Raw genomic sequence first — 25,284 nt, 5'->3', positions numbered from 1 at the left:
AATAGATCCCTTTGTCAACATTAATCCTGCTTGTGGAAGTGCTTTCAATCATTTTATTGCAGCTGTTTACTGTAAAGTAAAGTGCATTTCTGCCACATTACCATCCAAACATAATCTTATTTAATATAATGCTGAAGAAACATACCAGAAAGTACAAAACTTAGAAACAGACATTTTTTTCCATCTCGGAACTGACTTTTGTTTACTTTTAAAAACAGCCTTGTAGAAACCATAAATCTTTCATCCTGTGCTATATTTGAAATAAAATGAACCCATTACCAGAATTACACAAAGCAGAAATGATTCATATCCCAAAATACTGTTCACAAACACACATTCCTAAGAACTTTGACGGCTCACTCTCGCATCCCAGGCCAAAGACTGTAAAACTAGAAAACATATCACATGCCTTTAACCTACAGAACTGGAGATCCCCAACAAGTTATACCCAGAAAAAGAAACAGATTTCTTCCTCCCAAGCCCACAAGATGAGGAGTTTTCACTTTCTTTTCCCACACATTCTATTAATCTTCTATTACACACACACACATACAACTGTGCATTCCTATAAAGGGGGGTGGTAATCCATAGCAGACATTAGCTCCATCTTCCAAGCTCTCATACACTCCAAGTGTTTTTCTGCTGGCTGTCATGCAAAATAGGATGGTGGTAAGTCCTTTCCCCCTCTCTCCCTCTTCAACTTTTTCCCTGAGCTTCAGTTTTAGGGCAGGGAAACAGGGTAAAGTGTAGAAAAGGCCTGAGAAAAGAAAAACTTAAAATATGAAGATGTAATCTGCTCCTTCCTAGCAATTACTAGACTTGCTGAAAATGCAAAACAACTGGAAACTAGGGAATCTCTCCCGTGAAAACTGGTGGCACAGAGTACGGGGAGTATGGTTAATGGAGAAGTTATCAGATAAAATGCCACTTACTATAAGGCCTGTGAACTAAAAACCATTTGTGGAAAGTTGGTATCCTCTCACAGAACATCAGAGGATGGCAATGGCAAACCTCCTCTGGAGAAATCTGTCAAGAAAGCCCTATGATAACTTTGCCTTAGGGTCACCATAAGTCAGAAACAACTTAAATACATAGTTTTTGTGGGTCTTTCGAGTTATGTGGCCATGCTCTAGAAGCATTTATTCCTGACATTTGGCTGGCATCTGTGGCTGGCATCTTCAGAGAATGAAGATGCCAGCCACAGATGCTGGCAAAACGTCAGGAAGAAACTCTTCTAGAACATGGCCACATAGCCTCCAAAAAACCACAAAAAACTATGGATGCCAGCCATGAAAGCCTTCAACTTCACAAGCTTGAATACACACAACACACACAGCTCCTGAAATCTCCAGCCCATCGCCTGTAGAACTGGCATGATGCACTCTCCTCCAAACCTCTGAATCCTTGATAACAGGTTGATAATGACAAACCTGTATCACAGCTTCTCTTTTCTTGCATTATCATACCCACGACTCTTTTTTAAATTACTGTTGTTATCTATAATTCATTCTGCAGTGAAACTGATCTTCATCCATTGATGAAAGCGACTTCACTACACAGTAACATCTATGGCTATGAAACTCACTGGGGGACCTTGGCCAGGTCACACACTCTCAGCCTCAAAAGGAGGCAATGGCAAATCTCCTCTGGACAAATTTTGCCAAGAAAACTCCAGGAGAGGGTTGCCGTCAGTAGGAAACCACTTGAGTGCACACAACAACAACATCTTTGCAAATCCTACAGTAAAAGTTGTATTTTATTTATTGTATAAGTTGCAAACAATTCAAAGTGACACACGAACAACAAGAACAACATCTTCACAAATCCTACAATAAAACTTTTATTGATTTTATAAGTTGGAGATGAACTGAAGGCACACAAGAACAACAACAACTTTGCAAATCCTGCAATAAAGGTTTTTTTAAAAGGGAAAGAAGAAAGGAGAGCGCGAGAGAGAGAAGGAAGGGAGGAGAGAGAGAGAGAAGGAAGGGAGGAGAGAGAGGGAAGGAAGGAGAGAGAGAAGGAAGGAAGAAGAGAGAGGAGGAGAGAGAGGAGGAAGGAAGGAAGGAGAGAGAGAGAGAGAAAGAAGGGAGGAGAGAGAGAAGGAGGGAAGGAGAGAGAGAGAAGGAAGGAAGAAGAGAGAGGAGGAGAGAGCGAAGGAAGGAAGGAAGGAGAAAAAAGAAAGAAGGAAAGCGCTGGCTCTGTGCTTCATCCCCGATGGATAAACTGGGGAAAAGGAGGAGGGCTGTTATGGGTTTCCTCGCCAGCTTTGCTTTGCCCATCGACCTTACACTTCTTGCCAAGAACGACTGGGGAAACCACCCGCTTTGACACGGCTTTAACTGCCTGGGCTGAAGGCTGGGGCAGGTGCCACCACACCTCTGCACTCCCCACAGTGCCGGAGCCTTGAGCCCTGGCAGTTAAAGCGGAGTCAAAACGGGTGGTTTCTCCACTGGGGCCGGCGCTCCCGAGGCCCACAAACCAACCCCCACACCCCACACCCAGGGCAGGAATGGTCTCTGCGCGGGTGTGTGTTGTGTGGAATTACACACTATAACCCCCCCCCCTTCCCCTTCAATCCTCACCATTGCAAAACTGGAGGAGCGAGGAGGTGTCGTAGAGGCTGCTGTAACTGGAGAAGCCGTCCTCCATCATCCTGAAGTCCCCCAGCCTCAAGTCCCACACATACACAACACACACAACACACACCCCAGGCCTTGCTAGCCTCCTCTCTTCCTTCCCTTCCTTCTCCCTCCAAGCCCAGCTGAAGCTCAGGCTCCTCTCCCTTGCAGTGTACAGCTTGCTCCCTCCTCTCTCTCTCACCCACACATATAGACACACACTACTACACACACACTACTACACACAGACACACACAGCTTGGGAGCTGAGGAGGAGCTGAGGCCTGCTGCGGCTGCCCTGGGCCCGTTGCCATGGGAACGCATTCACTGCTTTGGGCCTCCATTTTGCTCCTCCTCTAATTTAAGGGGGGGAAAGGGAGGAGTGAGGAAAGGAGGAGAGAAGAAGAAGGGGGAAAGGAAAAAAGAAAGGGGCACCGTCCTCCTTTCCCCAGGGCCTGTCCTCCATTCTAGGGTGACCCAGAGAAGGGTTTCCTCTCCTTTTCCCAGGACTCCTCCTCCCTCCTCCTCCATTTTGAGCATGACTAAAAAAACAAACCACCACAAAACAAAACAGGGAGATATATATATATATATATCCCTGTTTTGTTTTGTGGTGGTTTGGTTTTTTAGTCATATATATATATATATATATGAGTGCTGTGAGGTTGTTGTTCTTTTCTTCTATTCTGTGGACCTCCAAACAAGAAAAGCTCAAAGCACTCCCACACAAAATATAATAATAATAATAACAATAATAATAATAATAATAATAAAACAATAGCAATAACAAATAAAATATAATGAATAGATATATAAACAATAATAAATATAATAAAATATAATAAATATATAAACAATAATAAATGTAATAAATAAAATATAATAAGTATAATAAATAAATATATAAACAATAATACATATATAAGCATGACTTAAAAAAAACCATGAGTTTATATTTATAGGAGTGTTTTGAGCTTTTCTATTGGGAGGAGGACGAAGAAGCAGGGATTTATCTTGAGTATTTTTGTATTTGGCCATGTCCAATATTTGTTTTTGTATTTGGCCATGCCTTCCCTTTTTCTTGAAAGTCCTCCATTGGAAGGACGAAGAAGCTCTTGAGAGTTTTGAGCTTTTCTGTTTGGGTATGCCCTACCTTTTCCTTCAGTGTCCTTACATATAAAAGCCAAAAACACTTCTGTAAGGATAAATGTGTGCTTCTTCATCCTGCTCAAAATGGAGGACGTCTTGAATTTCCTGTGGACAGGAGGAGGAATGGAGGACATGCCCTGGAAAGGAGGGCCTCTGGTTGCCCTGGAAATGAAGGACATGTCCTGGGAAAGGAGGACGTCTGGTCACACTGAAATGGAGGACACCCTGAAATAGAGGACACATCTTGGGAAAGGAGGACCCAGTCACCCTGAAATGGAGGACACATCCTGGGAAAGGAGGACCCCTGGTCACCCTCCCTTTCTCATGACGGCTGCTGAGAGAGCAATGGGGCTCTTGGCTTTCTCCCTCAGTGACTTGGAAGAATTCAAAGATATAGCCATGTTAGTCTGTAGAATCAGTACATAGGGAGATCTTTCAGCACTTTGAGACTAACTGAAAGAAATTGGCAGCATGAGCTTTTGTAGACTTCAGTCTACTCCTCAGATGCATTAGCAAGGGCAATGGCGCACCTCTTCCCCCTCACCTTTTTCTCAGCAGGCAAAAAATCCCCTTCTGTTTGACACAATGGAGCAGGACGGTGTCCTTTTCCTGTGCAGGGGTGGCTGTTGTAATTTTTTTTTAGGTGTTGTGGTGCTAAGGAGATAAGGCATGGCCTCAACCACACACCAGGCCATTAATCACTCCAGAAATATTTCAGAGCCTTTAACCTTGTTGGTCTAGAAAATCAGCCTGCAAAGGGATCTTGTGGAAAAGGGATCATGGCCTTCATAGGCAACATCTGCACTGCAGAAATAATCCAGGGTGACACCGCTGTAAATGGGATTCTGGGGATTGTACTTCTGTGAGACATTTGGCCTTCTCTAACAAAGACCTCCAGTGCCCCCAACAAAGGATTCCATAGCATTCACCCGTGGCAGTTAAAATGGTGTCTACCCGGATTATTTCTGCAGTGCGGATACAGTCTATAGACCATAGCAAAGGACTACAAGATCACAAAACATGGATGGCTCTCAAATAAGAGTGCCACTGCAGTTGACAGTCCTAATGAGAAATCTGTACTTAGGACAAGAGGCCATGGTTAGAACAGAATAATAAATAATAATTTTAAAAAACTTTATTTTTACCTCACCTCTCCATTCAGAATATGGAGAAACAGAATGGTTCCAAATTGGCAAAGCTGTATATTATCATCGTACTTGTTCAACTTGTACGCAGAAAACATCGTGGATATTTGAAGAAGGATGAGTGAAGATAGGGGGGATATCAACTACCTAAGATAATGCGGATGTCCCCAGACTGCTAGCGGAAAAACATAACAGACTTGGAACAATTTTTAATTATATTTCTATAAAGGTCATATCTTTATATATATTTAAAGAAAAATACGATTTGAATATTATTTTAGTACTGTATTTTACATTCATAGAAGTCTGCATTTTTTTGCATTTGTTAATTCAGCTTCTTTTTCTTTTAGACCCCTTAATCATCATTGAAATAGATTTCTGAGATCATCAACATAATATTTTGATACTGAATGCTTTCACTTCCTTCAAGATTGTATTGAACTCTCTTTTTGTTTTGTTTTTTAAAAAACTTTCTCTTCCTTGGAGTTTATGTGAGGTTTCTCTTCCTTGCATTCTTCCTGTATTCCATTTCTTGTTTATTTCTTGACTAACTGATGCATCCAAGATGAATGATTTTAATGTGTTCTGTGGAGTTTTTATTAGAAGTCTGTGATAACACGACTTGCCCATTTCTTCCTCCAATATTCCTCAATTGGGTTACATTCCTCTTTTACTTGCTTTACAGAATGATCTTTGATAAATAAGAATGGTTAAAATGTCTAGGTTCATCATATCCTTTAATTTGGTTGCCCACTCTTCTATTGTTAGTATCTTCTTTGATTTCCAATAATTTGACAAAGAAAATTCTTGCTGCCGTTATCATATACAGTAGTAATCTTCCAAATTTCTTTTCGCTTATTGGGTTTATCACATCTGTCATGTTTCAAAAGAAAGAATAGAGTCAGAACAATTGTTACATAGGGTCAAAGATGTCCTTCATTTCAACCTTTGGTCCGGGGGAATTCTAAATGTCTTTCATTTTTAGCATGCCTAAAAAGCATGAATATATATTTATATGAATGTTTTTCACTTTTATTTTGTAATGTCCTACATTTTTTCCTGAATGTCCTGCATTTTGCTGTGCCTTGCCCTCCTTTGTGGTTATGCCATCCAGTCACCTTGGTCAAAGAAGAAAGTGCAAAGGCAAGCTTATTGCTGAACATAAAGCTGAACTTTACTGAATTGAACATAAAGAAAAGAAAAATAGCGATCACAGAGGATCTACATACATTTAACCTAGACAATGAGGAAATTGAAATAGTTAAACAGTTCCTGTACCTTGGATCAAACACTGGTCAGAATGAAGACTGCCGCCAAGAAAGAAGATGACTAGGGACGGGAAGGGCAGCTATGAAAGAACTAGGCAAGATCCTAAAGTGTAACAATATACAACTGAGCACTAAAGTTATAATAATCCAAGCCATTGTGTTCCCCATCGTCACGTACGGATGTGAGAGCAGGACAGTGAAAAAAGCGGATAAGAAGAAAGTCAACTCATTGAAGATGTTGTTTTTAAAAAGAGTGCTGAGGATACCATGGGCATCCAAAAACAACAACAAATGAGTCCTTGAATGGATGAAGCCTGAAATCTCCCTGGAAGCCAAGATGATCAAACTGAGGCTGTCGAACTTTGGCCATTTCATGAGAAGGCATGACTTATTAGAAAGGATGATGATGCTGGGAAAATTTGAGGATTGAAAGTAGTAGGCTGCCGTGGCTATGGAATTCTGGGAACTGCAGTTTGTTGTGGCACTGAGAGGGATTTCTTTTTAAAGTGATGTCAAACTCTATTATTTATACAGTGTAGATGCACACTGAGGAAACCCGCATAGAATCGGACTCCAGGGTCTTAAAAGAGAGAGGAAGGTTTTATTTTTGAAAGTCTTGTCAAGCCCTCCTTGCTCATAGTTCCACTTAGTCCTTGTATCTATTTGCACAGCTTTATGAGCAGAGACAGTTTCTATTCTAGGCAAGCATCAGAAATGGCTGCTTTTCTTTCGCTCTGCCTTAACATTTTATGCAGGGTTTTTTGCATTCCTCCACCCACTGTTGTTCCTTCTCCCGGCCTGCTTTTCCATACCAAACTGAAAGGCAGCAGATCTCTCCTCTTCCCCCCTTTCTCTCCCTCCTCCCACTTCAACTTTCTCTCTTGCCTCTTAGGTTTTCGGCTGAGTCCCAAACAGCATCTCTTGCTGACTATCCCCCCACTCCCCAGGATCTTTCCTTTCTCTGACCATATTTTAGGTGGGAAATTGGACTGGAAACAGCAAACGTCCTTCCAGCTTAGAGTGCCTGAGAAGAAGAGCAAGGCAGCTTAGGCTGGGACTAAGGAGTGTGTCTTTTACAATCCTGTGAAATCAGAAAAGAGTGGATCCTATGATTTATTAGGAAGCTTGGCTTTAGGAAAGAAAAAAGAAGAAAAAAGACCCATAAGGTTGTGAGTTCAATCCCAGCCAGGGGCTCAGACTCCACTCAGGTTTGTATCCTTCCAAGATCGCTAAAATGTGTACCCAGCTTGTTGGGGCAATTAGCTTACAGATGTAAACTGCTTAGAGACAGCTTAGTGTAGTATGAAGCTGTGTATAAATGAAGCTGCTATTGCTATTGCTATTTCTGGCAAGGAGCATACATCTACACTGTAGAAATAATACAGTTTGACACCACTTTAATTGCCATAGCTCCACCTTTCAAAATCCTGGGACTGTCTTTTTGTGAAGCAGCCACACTCTTCGGCAGAGAAAGTGAAAGATCTTGTAAAATTACAAATCCAAGGATTCCATAAGGTGGGGCTGTAGCACAAAGTGGCAACAAACTGCATTATTTCTACAGTGTAGATGCATCCCAAGGCTTTGCCCTTAAAATCCTTCTGATTTCAGTGTAACTTGCACATGCTGATGTGCATGGGTTAAAATGAAAACACTCTATACATAATAATAATAATAATAATAATAATAATAATAATAATACGTTTTATTTATAGACCGCTATTCCGCAATGATCATAGCGGTGTACAGTAAAAATTGAATACAATACAAATACAAGGTGACAATTAAAGGTGGGAGAAGTCTCGTCCTTCAGGCAGTCCCTGATGTTGCTGGGTCTGCCTGATCGCTCCCTCTGAGGCCGAGATGACAGTTGAGGAGGGAGGGGCCTCTTCCTTCAAGCAATCCCTGATGTTGCTGGGTCTGCCTGATCGCTCCCTCTGAGGCCAAGATGACAGTTAAGGAGGGAGGGGCCTCTTCCTTCAGGCAGTCTCTGATGTTGCTGGGTCTGCCTGATCGCTCCCTCTGAGGCCAAGATGACAGTTGAGGAGGGAGGGGCCTCTTCCTTCAGACAGTCCCTGATGTTACTGGGTCTGCCTGATGGCTCCCTCTGAGGCCAAGATGACAGTTAAGGAGGGAGGGGCCTCTTCCTTCAGGCAGTCTCTGATGTTGCTGGGTCTGCCTGATCGCTCCCTCTGAGGCCGAGGTGACAGTTGAGGAGGGAGGGGCCTCTTCCTTCAGGCAGTCCCTGATGTTGCTGGGTCTGCCTGATCGCTCCCTCTGAGGCCAAGATGACAGTGGAAGAGGGAGGGGCCTCTTCCTTCAGACAGTCCCTGATGTTGCTGAGTCTGCCTGATCGCTCCCTCTGAGGCCAAGATGACAGTGGAGGAGGGAGGGGCCTCTTCCTTCAGGCAGTCCCTGATGTTGCTGGGTCTGCCTGATCGCTCCCTCTGAGGCCAAGATGACAGTTGAGGAGGGAGGGACCTCTTCCTTCAGGCAGTCCCCGATGTTGCTGGGTCTGCCTGGTCGCTCCCTCTGAGGCCGAGATGGCAGTTGAGGAGGGAGGGGCCTCTTCCTTCAGGCAGTCCCCGATGTTGCTGGGTCTGCCTGGTCGCTCCCACTGAGGCCAATGCTTTGGAGCATTCCCTCCCCCCACCCCCGTAGAAACCAAAGACAAGCCACTCTCTGCAGTGGAGAAATTATAACAGATTGCAAAGTGAGACCGATCCAAAACATCTACATTTCCCCAGAGTAGTAGTCACAAGAAAATCCCATCCCGTACTTTAATGTAGTGGGTTATATAGTATGGATGGTGAGAATACGCCTCCACTACAGTAGTCAGCTGTAAGATCTAGAAGAAAGTAAAGGCAGCAATGCAGAAGTAGCTGGCTATGGGTAGACAGGAAAGTATGGGATTATTTCCATGAGCCCTCTCGTGTCGCTGGCTGCATCTGCACTTCAGGATTAATGCAGTTTGACACTGCTTTAACTGCCATGGATCAATGCTATGGGATTCTGGAATTTGTAGTTTTGTGAGATGTTTAGCCTTCTCTGTCAGAGTGCTCTGGTGGCCACAACAAAATACAAATCCCATGATTCCATCAGATGGAGCCAAGGCAGTTAAAGCAGTGTCAAAGCAGTTGCAGCCTGTATCGTAGGTCTAGCAGTCCAATGAACTCATTCTGAGCTTCTTGAATTTCACTCCTGCATGGCAGCCACAATTCCTTCTTTGGGGCATCCTAATTTTCTTTAATTCCCCACCCCACACCCACAATTTGATCACTGACCTTACAGATGGGCCTCACCCCCAGGCTTTCTCACCACCCCCACCACCATGTTTTTGATGTCAAGTGTTTCTGGATGCAAAGGGATCTTCTAGCACCTTTGAGACTTAGTGAAAGAAAGATGCTGGTAGCATGAGCTTTCATCGACATGTGGCATCTAGTCCAACTTTCTTGCCTTGAAGGAATACACCACTCTTGAAAAATGTCCATCCAACCTCATTTTAAACCTCCAAGTAAGGAAAGTCCAATGAATATCTGAATGCAAATACTATAAAAACCAGCAAACTGATTGAAATAAGGGAGGGAGTGACTTAAATGTAGTGGCACCCTGTACTGAAAGACAACACTTAGGAGACAAGACTGGATCATTAGTCCAACTGCAATTCTACCCATAAGGTTTAAAACACTCTCCACTTAAATCTTACACGGGATAGGGCAAAGTCCTACAGATCAGTGGCGTTGCTAGGGTTGGTGTCACCCCATGGGGTAACTCATGGTGTCACTCCATGATTGACCTCTTCCCATACCACAACATACAGAATTCTTGGTAATGTTTTTTGTACTATAGTTAATCATAAATTGTAATTCCCATATGTCACTGAATGTATTGGTAATAGTGATATAAACAACTAGCACAATTAAAATCATACTTTTAAATTACAATATCACATGCACAGCCTAAATGTGTTTACATAGACACAGTGTGATGTGCTTGTAGTCAAAATTTGGTAAAATGTTATGTTTTTATAGATTTTTTTAAAATTAATTTTTTTAAATGTAAAATTTTAATTTAAAAAATAACCCAAGGCCTCTCCTTTCTCTTGCCACTGAGCTTCCCCCCATTCATGCCATCTCCTCAGCATTTTAATGGAACACAGATGAATACTGCAGCTTTTTTCTGCCAAAAGGCAGTTGTTTGGGAAGCATAGTGTCACTTTGCACCTCTCGCACCCTCTAGTGATGCCACTGCTCCAGAGGATGCAGGGTTGCAAAACCGATCAGCCCTAGTCAGCATAGTCAATAGTGGAGAATGCTAAGCACTGCAGTCCAGCAACATCTGGAGAACATGTTGCTTTTGATTTCTAGTCTGAATAACAGTCACACATGGCTCTAATACTACCATAGTACAAGTGAGACTCAAAGCTTCTCTCTCCCTTCCAACAATACACTCCCATGCTACCTGATTACTTTGTCTCTTGGGCAGTGCAACTCTACCCCCTGGTCCATCAACTTTCTTTTTCAGCTTTCCTTGTGCTTAATCCTGTACAGTGGAGTCTCTATGTTGGCAATCCTGATTTCTGCAACACAGTATGGACTATTCCAAAAGCTTTGTAGCTTTGCAAATAAACTATTAAGATGAAACATATAACACCAGAAAAGTGTCAGCTTACTTTTGCTAAATAAGGAGTTACCTTGGCTCTCCACTGACATTACATCAGAGAAACTGGGAAAACATGCTGGCATAAATGTTTAGGACTGCAACAGATTGAACACAATATCAGTTTCTAATTAGTACTGTTTTGCTCTTTATTCAGTCTGTGATCTTCTAAAGACAGGATGCATAATGTTTGCAAAAGCAGAAAAACCAACAACAAAAAACCCACAACTTTCCTCAGTCCTTACTTGTTCATAAATCTTTTGCCCAAGCAAAGTATACATCCAATCATCAGATTTACAAAACCACAGTTCTGCTTATTTGCTCTGTGAGGACTTGCTCAAATTTGTATGCTTTCCATAGAACAAATGCTGAAGTGTGACAGCTTAATTATGAAATGATAAACGTTTCAAGGACATTAGTAGTATTTTCCAGTTATTTTTAATATAACAATCGTTGTCTTAATGGAAAACTGAATTGCTTCTGTATGATCAATGTATGATCCAATTCATCAGCTTGATTCAAGGGAAGCCTGTTGATTAAAGGATAGAGCAAGTTTTGCATAGAGAAAGTCCCAAGTTCAAATCCTGGCATTTCCACTTTAACAGAATGTCAGACAGCAATGGGAAAGATTTTCACCAGAGATTCTGGAAGCCACTGGACTAGGCAGAACAATGGCCTGTGGCTCATCTCACTGTATAAACTAGGAACAAGCCTAAAGAATAGAGAGCCTAATGGTCTTCCCCCTGTACATGCTTTTTGGATAAAGACTCCTGGATGTCCAGTGAAAGCTGTATCAGATGTGCAAATTTTAAGTAGCCTCATTCTCATGAAGGACATGGTTAATAAACATCTGGGAGATAATTGTTAGTGCAATGGTCTTTCATAGTTATGTATTACCACTAGGTCACAGTCGCATGAAAAAATGTGTGGCATTCCAGACTTTGCTGAATTGCAATTCCTATAATCTCTACCAAATATACAAAATAGGGAGGCCCAATGGGAGCTGGAATTCAACATCATCTTTGAGGACCACATGTTCAGCACCCCTAATCTATATGGTAACACCTAAACTTTAGAAAATTATGGGCAGAACGTGAAAAGCTAAGCAATTCAAAACCAATTGGCTGAAGTTGCAGGATTAAACACACACTAAAAGTTGTTTGTGTGATAAAGTCCCAAGTCTGCTTACCAGTCCTGAAAAACACCAAAATTAAGACCAAGCAAGTACAAATGACAACCACCCAGGTCAGGGGTTTCCCCAGCAGACAATGGATCACTAATTAGACACCCTGAGGCCTTGGCATTCAACAACAGACCAACACACAGATTAATATGTAAATCACTTCCTCTCAACCAAGGGCCGCACAGTATATATACCCCACTCACTTCCATACCATCATTTCCTGAAGATGCCAGCTAAAGATGCTGATGAAACATCAGGAACAAACTCTTCCAGAACACAGCCACATAGCCTGAAAAACCCACACAAAACCCCCCAAACACCTATGGATGCTGGCCATGAAAACCTTCGACTTCACACTAGTACTGAATTGTTTTCAATGGAATGCACATTATGCACTATGATTCTCTGTATTTGCATTCCGACACAACATATAAACCCACTAAAACACAGCTAGAGATAGACTGGGGTTATATTCTTCTATCAGTTGCAAAATGGTTAATAGAATAATTTCCCTCTAAGTAGAGCAAAATTTAATACAATTACAGCACTCTCAGTGAGATGTCAGTGCAAGTGTAATCTATACTTCATTAAGATGTCAAACACTTTCTGTATAAATCCATGAAAATCTCATTATCATGTCTGATTTTGATGCCAAAACAATTTCTGTATGTGCCCAGGGAGATCCCTCTACAGTGTGAGGTTAATGAAACATAGCATCAAAGAACATTACCTTTTGTGTAAATGATGCCCTCTTAGCAAGAAAACAGTAAAATTCCAGGGTTACAGAAGAAGGAAAATAGTAAGATTCCAGGATTGTAGAAGCTTTGCTAATAAAATAACAGTGTCATTTATAGAATCCTGAAAAACTGAATAGTAGGAATGGTGCAGCTTTGGTTCATCTCAAGCCAGGGTGTGAGAAACCTGTTAATAAAGAAATAGCAGGTCTCAGAGATACATCTAGGAATTTATTGCACCATGGAAGAAGGTATGGAAGGAGAGCGGAATGGAAAGGGCCTGGAACAAGTGGGGGATGCATTTTACTGCACACAGAAGTCCCTCACTCATTGCGTTCCACTCCCCATCCGTTCCCCATCTGTCCCAGAGGGGGACAGTTCTCAAAAATCACAGTCCTCTGGGGACAGATTGGGGATGGAAGGGAAGGGAACGGAATGAGTGAGGGACTTCTGTGTGCAGTAAAATGCATCCCCCACTCATTCCGTTCCCTTCCTGGCCCCTTTTGGACCGTTCTCCGACCGTGCCAGGAACCTGTGCGATAAACTCCCTAGACTTCTGAACAACCATGCAATGTATGTTGTCACCCAAACATTTGCTCTTCATTAGTACTTGGGTCCCACATTGATTCTGGCAGTAAGAATTTCATTATTATAAAATGTATGGGCCCAAAGAATGGTCTGAGGGCATGTGCTTCAGCCATCGTGCAGAGTTGGGTCCAGTTATTGTTTAGGTGGGAGATTACTTGGGTGTAGGATTATGCTCCTTGGAAGAAAAGTGGAAAAAATTCAATGTCTTGCAGACTAGTAGTATATACATGCATGTGCTGTTGTTTGTTGCAGTTGTGTGTCTTTAAATCATTTCTGACCTATGGTGACCCTAAGGTAAACCTAACATAGGGCTTTCTTGGCAAGATTTGTTCATAGGAGGTTTGCCATTGCCTTTCCCTAAGGCTGAGAGGGTGTAACTTGTGCAAGGTCACCAAAAAGAGATGTAAAATTAACATGGGATCCTGTTGACACTGGTATGAAACATGGGATCCTGCTGACACTGGTGAAAGTGGGAGGGGTGGCAGGAGGCAAAAGCTATGCGTTTAGGATCTGGGAAGGCAGGAAGGTACAGGAGATCTTGGAGGGCCACAATGTCTGTGACACACAGCAGCCGATGATGATGATGATGATGATGATGATGATGATGATGATGATGATGCTTTCTGCAAATATAGGCGCGTTACAGACCACCCGTTTGGGGCGGCCTGTAGGCGCTCCTTTCCCCGCCGGATCGGGGCCTCGGCTGCCAGAACGGCAGCCTCCGAGGCCCCGATCCGCCACTTTCCAGGCCACGGGGAAGTGGCCTGGAAAGGGGTGTCCTTGGGGCTTCATGCCCCAAGGACACCCGACAGCGGCGGGGAGGAGGAGAAAGGGGCCGCTCGGCCCTTTTCTCCCTTGTGTCGCTGGCGCAGCCATCTAAAGGCTGTGCCAGCGACGCAAACCGCGGAAGGAGCTCCGTTTCGGAGCTCCTTCGTGCACCATGGAAAGGGCGCTCTATGCGCCCTTGCGCGGCACAAAGATGTCACGTCCGCGCCACCCCATTTGGAGGTGGCGCGTTCATGACGTCGTAATGGTGGCCCCCATGTGGAACAGGCACTGCCATTGGGGTTAGGTGCCTGCGTAAGGCACGCACTTTGCCTAACCCTAGTACGTCCCCAGGATGTACTTTACACCCGTTTGTAACGGGCCATAGTGATCATTTTAGGCCCAGGAGAACCCTTTTTGAACATCAAGAGGTGACTAAAAACCACTTTTTACTCACTTCCTGTTTTCTTAGACCTCTCCTGGGGGGAATATGACAAAAATAGCACAATTACCTTCAGAGAGCATTTGGGGACCATATTAAAATTTTGGGGGAAATTGCAAAAACGCTTTTTAACTTCTACCCCCCCCCCCCCCGGCCCTAGGGGCCACTTTGCCCAACCCTGCACTAGAGAAATAAAATATCTGGAAAATTCAGATTTTCTTTGTCTTCCCTTGCCACCACTGTGTGACCCGAGAAAAAGTGTGCCTGTTGGCATCCGCAATTCTATAGCCACTTCAATGTGAAGAAGGTCCCACTGAACTTCTTTAATCCTGCGTATGCATCTATAAAATTGAATTATAAATCCTATAGCCAGTTACACAATACAGTTACTCCTCCTTATCCACTGGATTCAAGCATCTATGGCTTGAAAATATTCAAAAAAGTATAAATTCCAAAACGCAAACCTTGATTTTGTCATTTTATATAAAGGATTCCATTTTACTGTGCCTTTGAGCATGGGACTTGAGCGTCTACGGATTTTAGTATCCACAGGGCGTCCTGGAACCAAACTTCAGCAGATAACAATGGCTCACTGTAATAATGTTTATTCATAACACCCTTTCCACCAAAGGGCAGAAGATCAAACATATATAATATAAATAGAAGCTAAAACACAACACTGTAAAATGCTAAAATACTAAAATATACTAAAAGAAAACTCCTTTTCAGTCACTACACATATCAGCCACTTTAGGCACATTCTGCAACTCAGTCTGGTGAATCAAAGAGGAAGGTTTTCAATCCTTTATGAAAGTGGGTAAGATCCTCCTTAGCTGTCAGTGCAAAGAAAGGCTATTGTCCAAATGCAGAGCCAGATTCTGAAAGTCTCGCAACCTTGATAGAACCATAAACATTGCTGGAACCACCAATAATTTTACAAAGATGCCCACTGAACCCTGGGCTTGCTTCTGAATATTTACAAAGGATAGTGCTGTGTTCCTGACCAAAGTGGCAGTCTCTGGACTGGTTCTTGCCCACAGAAAGTTTCCAGGAAAGAAGGAACCTTTGTAGGTGATGGAGACAATACCATTCCCTGGCATATTAGGGGGGAAATGGCAGTCCCCTACATCAGATAGCCTGAGAAGCACTGCTTTAAGCAGTACTATTCAAAACAATGGTTCCTCGATCAATGCCAGTCTACAAGCCATAGGCTTCCAGTTCCTAGCATATTTCCAGAAAAGAAAGAAACACTTGTAGCCAGTGGGCACAAATATGGTACTAGTTCCTGGCAAACTGAAGAAAAATCTCCAGTTTTCCATATCAAACATAGATTGAGGAGCACTGTTGTTCATGATAAGCATTACTATTACAATTTTGAAATCCACTTCTTTTCCCCACTTTCCATTGAATCTTTCCCCCTCCCATATCAAATTTGATAAGGTCACCAGATAGATGGCAGTTAGCCATCCCCGTTTTAGAAGATGAAATAAAAGCATTCAAGTCAAGTCTGTATAATTGAATGAGCAGAACCATCTACGGGAAAATATTAAACCAATTATCACAGAAATTTCATGCAGAGGAAACCTGTATCAAACCTATCAGCTGTCTGTTGTGCAAATCAGTGCCATGGTTTGGGAGAGAATGGTTTCAGTTTAAGTTGCTGAATGCAGGTCCGTGATGCTATTATAGTCTGGAACCAAAGGTTAGCAAAAGGGGGGGATTTCATAGCATGGATTGCTTGATGCATTACAATCTTGTTAGGCTACTGAAGCACAAAATGAAAAAAAGGAATGATATACTCACAAGTGTGGGAAGCAGCTATAATAGATTTGAAAGCTTTAATGGATCTCACAGAACCACTAAAACACCTTGAATAACCTATTGTTCAGTAAAGGGCACAGATTTGTATAAACCCAAATTAGTTAATCTGGTGGAGGAATCAGCTCTTTTGAAAACCTATGCCACAGAGTGATATAAAATGTGAGGTCCTCATTTCTAACAAATAATGCATTGTAGGAAGCTGTACTCTGAAATTAGGACTGGATAGATCATCCTGCTCTGTGTCACTTTTGTACATGCTCATTGCACTTTTGTACATGTCCACAACAATCTACTTTTTTAAAAAAAATAAGCACAAAGAATTGCACGTAGATACACAGTTCAATTCATATTCTTCACAGGCATTATTTCTCAAAGTTGTCCCTCATAGCAGTGATGCATTAAAGTCTTTTACTAAAAGTCTCAAGTCAAGTCTCTACTTTCAAGTCTCAAGTTGAGCCTCAGGTTTGGGAGACAACTTTACCATTAAACAAAGGATGTGGTTTAGGTCTATTCAGCAGCCTGTCCCCAATGCATATCAGAGGAGCCTCCTAAAGTTTTTTGCTAGGAGCAGCAGCAGGCAAGATTTACCTTCATAGCATGGAATGACGGGACACATTTCTCAAAGGGGAACAGCAAACGTGTTAGGTGATGCATTTGAGGTGGAAGGATCATTCTGCCTCAAACGCATTGCCTAACACATTTACTGTTCCCCTCTGAGAAATGTTATGAATGAGTTATGTTACGGAACTGGGGCTAGCCAGCCAGTCACCAAAATTATATGTGAGTTTAACCGAGCCAGCGTGTAATTTATTACTGAGTCAAGTCCAAGTTGAGTCACTGCAGCACCTTGAGTTTGACTTGAGTCCAAGTCAGTTGACTCAAGTCTACATCACTGCTTTATAGATTGGTTTTCTGTCAAAATATGGAATTCTAAAAGGATTTTATCTCAAAATACACATTTTAAAATGCATTTTGATACGTGTTTTTACTAGTGTTGCAATACTGGAGAAGTGTGGCATCCAGTTTGAATTTTCCTGTTAGTCTAGGAGGTGTGGATCAAGTATGTTCATACCAAAAATTGGGAAGAAAACATTCTCTAACTATCTCTTCTTATAGCCATGGCACATCCAGTGCTTAAAACACATTTATGCCCCATGAATAAACCTTATAAGCATATCTGATAGAATATGCAAGCAGTTATCTGTCAGAGCTGAAAACTGTAACTATATCCACTTTAAAAGTATCAGCCTTTAATGCATATCCACACTCTCAACACAAAGAGCTTCCATCAAGTCTGTTGGGGTATGATTAAGAATTGTCTCTGCGGCTTAGTGTGAGTGCATAATTGATTCTGATTTTAAGGCAAAGGAGATTTCACTCCTATAAAATCCCCTTCATAACTTGATGTTAAGAGCATTTGGATACTGAGTACACTGCTTCCCATTTTTCCTCATTATCCCTAACCTTGTTCCAAGATGACTGATTATCAAAACTACTATGTACTGCATATCAAAAGATACACTTTAGCATTTCCACATCAAAAGCATGGTAATTCTGTGGAACCCCCTGTAGGCATTGTAATGTGAAATTGTGACAAATATGTAATTTTAGTTCAAGAGCATGGAGTTCTGTGTACGATGTAAGCTATTGTAAGTGCAAATTACTTCCTTTAAAATGTTTAAATACTTGAAAGTCAATGATGTAAACAGCTTCATCATATCACCCATAGCATCAAAAAATGTTTTTAGTCTGGATGGCTCACATGACCTAAATCCAGTTGTTAGTCCCAACTACAGTAGACCTATTGAACTAATGTGAATTTAAATGTTGACTTACCATGCAGAAATGGATTTGGTAAATCTACTCTAACTGAGAATAGCAACTTAATTTAGGTTTATGACTGCATTTCAGATATTCTTTTTTGGAAAAAGAAATCTCAATTGTCCTAATGCCTTTGGCAGCTAATAAAACCATGAAACAATAATACATTCATAGGGCTTCTGAAGCCCTAGCCATCACCACTGGTTGTCCTCCTGACCAAAAATGTTTCTTATCCTCGAGAAAAAGGATACTAGTTCATGGCAAAGATATCACAGAAATCACGAAGGTCACAGAAATAGAGAAGAAGGTCTGATCAGTAAAGCCGTATAAAATTCCCTGGTCTGGTTTAATATAGAACAGAAGTAGCTTGATGAACTCTGCAGAATATTATATAAGGAGCTAAAGAAATGTTTCACATAGCTGCTCTTGCCACATGCTTAGAAGAAAGACTAGAACTAGCTTTAGTCCAGTCCTACACATATTTATGCAAATAGGACCTGATGTTGTGTGCCTTTGTTTCTACTTATGGTGACCCTATCATAGGGTTTTCCTAGCAAGATTTGTTCAGAGGGGAGTTTGCCTGTGCTTTCCTCTGATGCTGAGAGAGTGTGACTTTCCCAAAGTCACCCAGCAGGTTTCCATTGGATGAGCAGGGATCCAAAATGTGGTCTTAAGAGTTGTAATCCAACACTCAGACCACTGAACCATGCTGTCTCCAACAGAACTTACTTCTGAGTAAAATTGCATATGGCTTTAAAGCATACCACTGGAAGAGAGAGAACAAACATTCTTTATGCAGCAAATGTCTCAGAAAAGCTGTTGTGTTATTCAGGTTTTTCAGGATGATACATTGTGTTAGAATGATTCTGATCTTTTATTATTGCCATAGGTACACTGAAACAAAGTAGATACAATGGTGCAATATAACCCACACGGCATTATCAATCTGATAATGTGCAACACATTGTAAACAAACAAGGGAGGATCTCTGGGAACGGAAAAAAAATATTGTTTAATGAATTCATGTCAGCATCTTGCACAAATTCTTCACAGCAAGTAAGCTCAAAGCCACCTCTCCTTTCATTAGTAAGTGCATACCTATCCATTATCTGGGATCAGCCGAGGAAATGTTCAGAGTGCTATCCATTAAAAATGCCAGATCTGTTTCCGTGTGGGTTCTTGGAAGCAAAGCTAGCATGGTGAAATAATGTCTTAGGTGAAGCTTAAATAAGAGAGTGCTGGTACCATCTGTGAGGATACCACTAAGGTAGAAGGGAACAGGTGCACACACTGAGGGAGGTACAAAATCCAGCATAGCGGAGACAACAGGAGTGAAGAAAATAGGCATGGATGAGAATTTTGCAAAATTCAAATGTGGAAGAAAGTGAAACTGGTGTTTTGCTCATTTCTGCTAAAGATGTTGTTTCAGGTTATATCCATGCAGCACAATCATAGCAGTTTGATACATCTGGCTCTATGCTATAGATTCCCTGGTCCTATGCTATAGATTCTTGAGATCTGTAGTTTATTTTGTTACTTGGAGTTTTCTGCCAGTGTATTCTGGTAATGCTGTAGTTCAGGGCAATGCACTGGAGCTCTCTGAGAATATTAAGTACCTCCTAAAGTGCAAATCCCAGAGTTTCCTTGTGAGAGAACCATAACAATTAAGATGGTATCACACTGCTAGAATTGTGTAGCATGAATGCATCCTCATTTCATTTTTTAAAATCAGAATTCATAAATATTTGCAAAAATCTGAGTGTAGACTAATGCAAAATATTCGTCCTCCCTAGAGGGAAATGGAAACACTAGTAAACAAGCAATCATTATATGTTTATTTTAAGCTGCAGTTCTAAGCACACTTAGGTAAAAAAAAGATCACTGAACATGATGTGACTTCTTTCTAAATCAGTGGTTCTCAACCTTCCTAATGCTGCAACCCTTTACTACAGTTCCTCATGTTGTGGTGTCCCCGAACAATAGAGGAGCGGTGTCTCGGTTCCTAAGACCATCGGAAACATTGTTTTCTGATGGTCTTAGGTGACCCCTGTAAAAGGGCTGTTCGACCCCCAAAGGGGCCGTGACCCACAGGTTGAAAATTGCTGTTCTAAACAGACATGCATAATATTGCACTATAAGTTACACATATGGAGGAATCAGTACATCAGACAGGGGATTATTTAAGTCTGTACCTTTTACATTTTAGCTCCCTGAAACTTCTGTTTCATGACCTTAGACACCCTGCAAGCAATGTGTATATATATTAAACGATTTTATTTCATGCATCTGCTGAAGTAGGTTGCAGTCCACAGGATTCAGCCATGGCAGTTAAAGCAGAGCCATAGTGGTATAACTGTGTAGTGTTAAGGCTCCAGAAGAGGCAATTCACCTTTTTGATTAGCTTGCAGCGTCCTTTCAACTGTTTAACATAAAAATAAAATAAATTTGTTTTTAAAAACCAGAAGTGAGCTTCCAACACTCTTCAGTTTTGCTTTTGGCAGTCCTTGCAGCCTCTGGGGCATCCTGGAGCTGAGAAATGACCCTTACATCTATAGCAATAGCAGCTTCATTTATATACCATACCACCTAAGCAGTCTCTAAACGGTTGATAACTGTAAGCTAATTGCCCCAACAAGCTGAGTACTCATTTTAGCAACCTTGGAAGGATGCAAGCCTGAGTTGAGCCTGAGCCCTTGGCTAGTACTGAACTTGTAACCTTATGGGTTTGTGAATGAATTGCTGCAGTACAGGCATTTAACCACTGCACTATCAGGGCTACATCGTTGGTAGTTCTTCTGCCCTAGAGACTTCCTCATGCCCACCCACACAGAACATGCATACATATATGCAAAATTTAAAAAGGGAAACAAAGTACAATTGACAAGTGCAATAGACATGCCCCCCTCCCTGAAGCCAGGCCTAATCAGGTGTGGACTACAACAGACTGGAAATTATGGGGAGTAGTAGTATCTGCAGGGTGTCAAGTGATGGAGACTGCTCCATAACAATGCTTTCTGACTCTACAGATTGCTTTCTCCTTAATGCACTCTAGTAGATTTATCCTTGTGCCCTCTATTTTCTCCATCCTGCCCAAGCACATCACTTTTATTAACATGTGTGGCTGTGGTTGACCCATTAATGAAATTGACTACACCATACAGTCATCCTTGATCATGTGTGTGGCTTTCTCAGGAGCATTCTAATTGCACGGCTGGGGTTATAACCCTGTGAAAACCTTTCTGTCTGTTAGTCCTCAACTAAAGGACACTTTGTAAAACTAGAATGACAGGCCCAATGACCAGTCACTGTATGCTTCATATTAAGGCTTCTACAAGCCGATAAATGCCATTTTTCATCATCGTGAAAGATTGTGATTTTTCTTTTCTTCATCAGGTCACAATGCCATTAAGGTGGGTATGGCCATCTCAAGGGAACAGCTGCATGTTTGGTTAAATTAGCAACCAGCACCATAAGTAATACAACATCAAGACATTTGTATGCTGTAAATTAATTACCCAGTGAGACCAAGTTATATTTTATACTTAAGAGCGAACCAATCTTTAAAAAAAAAAATCTGTTCATCCTGAGAATCCAAATTGCCAGGTGGTTGTAAAGTGGAAAATATTTTTTATGAGAATGTAGAATTTGTATTTATAAGTACTTTCTAAGGGCCAGGAGTAGCAATTATCAATGATAATCAGCCAGATGACTGATAACTTGCCCTTTTCTTTTCTTTTCATCTGAAGGCAGAAAAAAGGGGAAAGTTATAATTAGCTAAATTAGCTAATAAATTATTTATTATCAGTTATTTATTAAAATGTATTATTTTATTAGGTATTTAATAATAGTAATTTAATAATAAATAACTAGTGACATATTATTCTTTATTTGTTTAAAAAAGTTTAATATTTAGTAATAAATGCATTTTATTATTTATTATTAATATTTGTATATTGCTTTCTATCATAAGGGCCAGAATCCTGCTTGTGTATTGCATTAACATAATGGTCCATGTATGTTCACCTTGGTTGCACAGCAGTTGCAAAGAAAAAGAAAAAAGCAGATTTGTGATGATTGTCACTGGCAAGAGAAGGCTTTGGCGGGAGGGGTGTCCTTGAAGCTACAAGTACTTCAGGAAAGCTGGCACACAGAATCACAGAAATGGAAGATCATCAAGTCCAACCTACTACTCAGTGCAGGATCTCCAACTAGCACCTCCGCAGCAGGTCACTGTCCAGCCACATTTTGGAGAAAGAGACTCCACCTGAACAGCTCTTACTATCAAAATGTTACCTCTAAAGCTCAATCGAAATTTTCCCTCCTATGCCTTAAAATCATTAGAGCTGGTCCTCCTTTCTGGAGTAGCAGAGAACAGGCCCATCTCTTCCTCTTTGGGACAGCCCTTATGGTATTTAAAGATCTCAATTATGTTATCTCTCAGTCTTCTCTTCACCAGGCTGAACAAGCCCAACTCCCACAGCCTTTCCTCATATGTTTTGTTTTCCAAATCTCTTATCAACCTTGTTGCTCTTCTCTAAACCTGCTCCAGCTTGCTTATATCCTTCTTAAAATGAAGCTGGCAAAACCTGTGGCACAAGCTATTTGGTAACTCAGTCTTCAGATCTGAGGACCCCAGAAACTGTTTTCCCTAATCAAGTACATTACTGATAACAGACACTAGTTTAGTATGGAGGCAGCTTCCTTGGAATCAGATGGGAAGGTGAGATAGAGTTCATTATCATCGGTGTATTAGTGAAACCAAACCACAAAACTCTGAATGGCCTTTTCCAGAAGTTTCATGTAGATGCTAAACAGCATGGGGAATAAAACAGAACCCTGAGAGACCCCACATGCCAATGGCCAGGACATTAATAGGAGTTCCCCAACACCATCTTTTGAGTTCTCCCATCCAAGAAAGACCAGAACCCACTGCCTAACAGTGCTACTAAGTTCCACAGCCTAGAACGATACCATGGTCAATGTTATCAAAAGCTGCCAAGAGCTCTAGCAGAACCAACAGGGGCACATGCCCACTGTCTGATTCCCTGCATAGATCATCCACCAAGGTGATCCAAACTGTCTCCATCCCATAACAAAGCCTGAAGCCAGATTGAAATGCATCTAGATTATCCATTTCATCCAGAAACCCCTGGATCTAGGAGGCCACCACATACTCCACAACCTTACCCAAGAATGGAATCTTAGAGACTTGCCGATAGTTATTCAGAATGTTGGGAGCCAAGTACTTTCCATCTTTGGGCAGGATGGAAATTTCCCTTGCTGTAGTGAAGCATTCAACATTCCCTTTACCCACTCTGCCAGTCCCCCTCTAATTGCTTCAGAAGCCAGGAAGGGCAAGGACACATGTGAGACTTCACCTCTCCAAGTGAAGCAAGGTGAGGGAGCATGAGTAGTATGAGTGATGGAGAAGAAGCAGGGGAGGCTGCATTGTGAGAGGATGAAGTGAGGGAGAAGGGAGAAGGAAAGAGACAGTGAGCACTGTAAGCAGCAGAGTGCCAAAGCCAAGAGATACTCATGAGTATGATGCAAGAAAGGGAGGGAGAGATAGGAGAACAAGAAGTGCAACTAGCTGAGTGCAAGAAGTGAAGGAAGAATCCACAGTGAAGCCATAAGGTGAACTGAGGTGAGGGAAGAAGTAGGAGGAAAGGGAAAATGAGTAGTGCAAGTGGTTGAGTACAAGAAGCGACGGAGAGGCATACTGCAAGTGAGAGGGAGGGAAGTGTGAGCAGTGCAAATGATGCTGTGCAAGGAATGAAGTAGGAGCATATTGTGATGATGGAAGAGGGCGGGGAAAGGATGGAAAGGAGAGTGAGTGGTGCAAGAGGTGGAGTACAAGAAATGATGCATGGTGCACTGTGAGAGTGTGAGATGAGGCAAGAATGGGAGGGAAGGGAGAATGAACAGTGGAGCAGGGACGTAGCCAGGATTTTAGGAAGGGGGGTCCAGACTAAGTGCCACCATTATAATGGGGCTTGGGCATGACGGCGCAGCAGCACGCACCATTCATTTTTCTAATGGAAGGGGGGGTCCGGACCCCAAGGACCCCCCCCCCCGGCTACGTCCCTGAGTGGAGTGCAAGAACCAATGGAAGTGTCAGTAAAAGATAAGACATAAATCCATATGGTAAATTACATGTACAAGCAGAAATTTGACCTTGTTTCCCTCTGTTCCAAGTCCAGCATTTTAAATATTATACCGTACTCCATATACTAAAATATCTTGTAGCACCTTTGGAACTAACTGAAAGAGAGAAGTTGGCAGCATGAGCTTTTATAGACAATGCATGGGTTTTTTGTTTTAGATTAGTTGTAACTATGAAAAAATAATGTCATGAAGGCAAAAATGCAGTGGAAGGGGGGGGGGGGAATTAACAGGCCAAATTTGCATAATCAGAATTGTGCAAATTATATGCCCGGATTTGAGGAAGAGGAACATGGCAAGCCTAAACTGGGATCCCCCTAATATAGACAGCATGAAAAAGAGATTCATCCTGGCTGCTAAGCAGGCCTTTAGTAATAATTAAAAAACCCCCACTTTTCCAAAGTTCTGTTCTGTACTTTGCTTTGCTTAGCTATTTAATTCCTTCTATATTGTTCCTTAAAAAACAAAAAACAAAAAACAACTAATTGTGTGAACCTTCAAAATCCCCATCAGTATTCTTATGCCCACAAAGAGAAATACAGATCTATTGTTTCTTCACAATGAAAGCTTCGCCACATACTGTAGCATCTGTTCAGGCCTGGTGGAACGCTGGGATACTGGCACTGTCAGTTGCTTGTTGTAATGAAGTGGGGGGAAATGTCTTAAATAGTGCTTTCTCACACACACGCTTTGCCAGCTTTCCAGTTACTGGTGGCTGGGACTTGTCCAAGATGGCTCACCCTCTTCTCCTTCCTTGTACAGCAGTGAACTGGGCTGAACACTGAATTTTACTTCAGTGCTGGTGGAGTACTGGGCAGGCTTTATGGGATGCATCTTTGTCTTTCAACAGAGGGGAAGGACCAGCATATTCAGGATGCTGCCCCAACTCTCGCTGCCCAAGGCAGCTTCATACTATGAATGTAGGGCTG

The 25,284-nt window shown here is 41.9% G+C and overlaps 1 protein-coding gene across 6 annotated transcripts in view; it reads right to left on the bottom strand.

Annotated features, from left to right (window-relative positions):
* The window catches only part of EML1 (EMAP like 1), a 186,478-nt gene that overhangs the window by 79,335 nt on the left and 81,859 nt on the right, over positions 1–25,284 (bottom strand). Inside the window, exon 1 of one of the 6 annotated variants that reach the window (XM_089522522.1) lies at positions 4,315–4,333. The exons of 3 other annotated variants lie outside the window; for them this stretch is intronic. Coding sequence is in view for 2 of the 3 variants with exons in the window: in XM_089522519.1 (XP_089378645.1) it covers positions 2,586–2,655 (70 nt within the window). In the remaining variant the exon portion in view is untranslated. Of the gene's footprint in view, positions 1–2,585; positions 2,948–4,314; positions 4,334–25,284 lie in introns of those variants that run through there. 2 more of the 6 variants (XM_089522519.1, XM_089522521.1) reach the window with 2 other exon arrangements.

This window comes from Sceloporus occidentalis, unplaced genomic scaffold (assembly GCF_023333645.1).
Source record: "Sceloporus occidentalis isolate IW3139 unplaced genomic scaffold, rSceOcc1.0.p SCAF_4, whole genome shotgun sequence".
In the NCBI taxonomy this organism is placed as follows: domain Eukaryota; kingdom Metazoa; phylum Chordata; class Lepidosauria; order Squamata; family Phrynosomatidae; genus Sceloporus; species Sceloporus occidentalis.
Note: the sequence above shows the minus strand (reverse complement) of the source record. Positions and strands in the feature narration are given on the sequence as shown.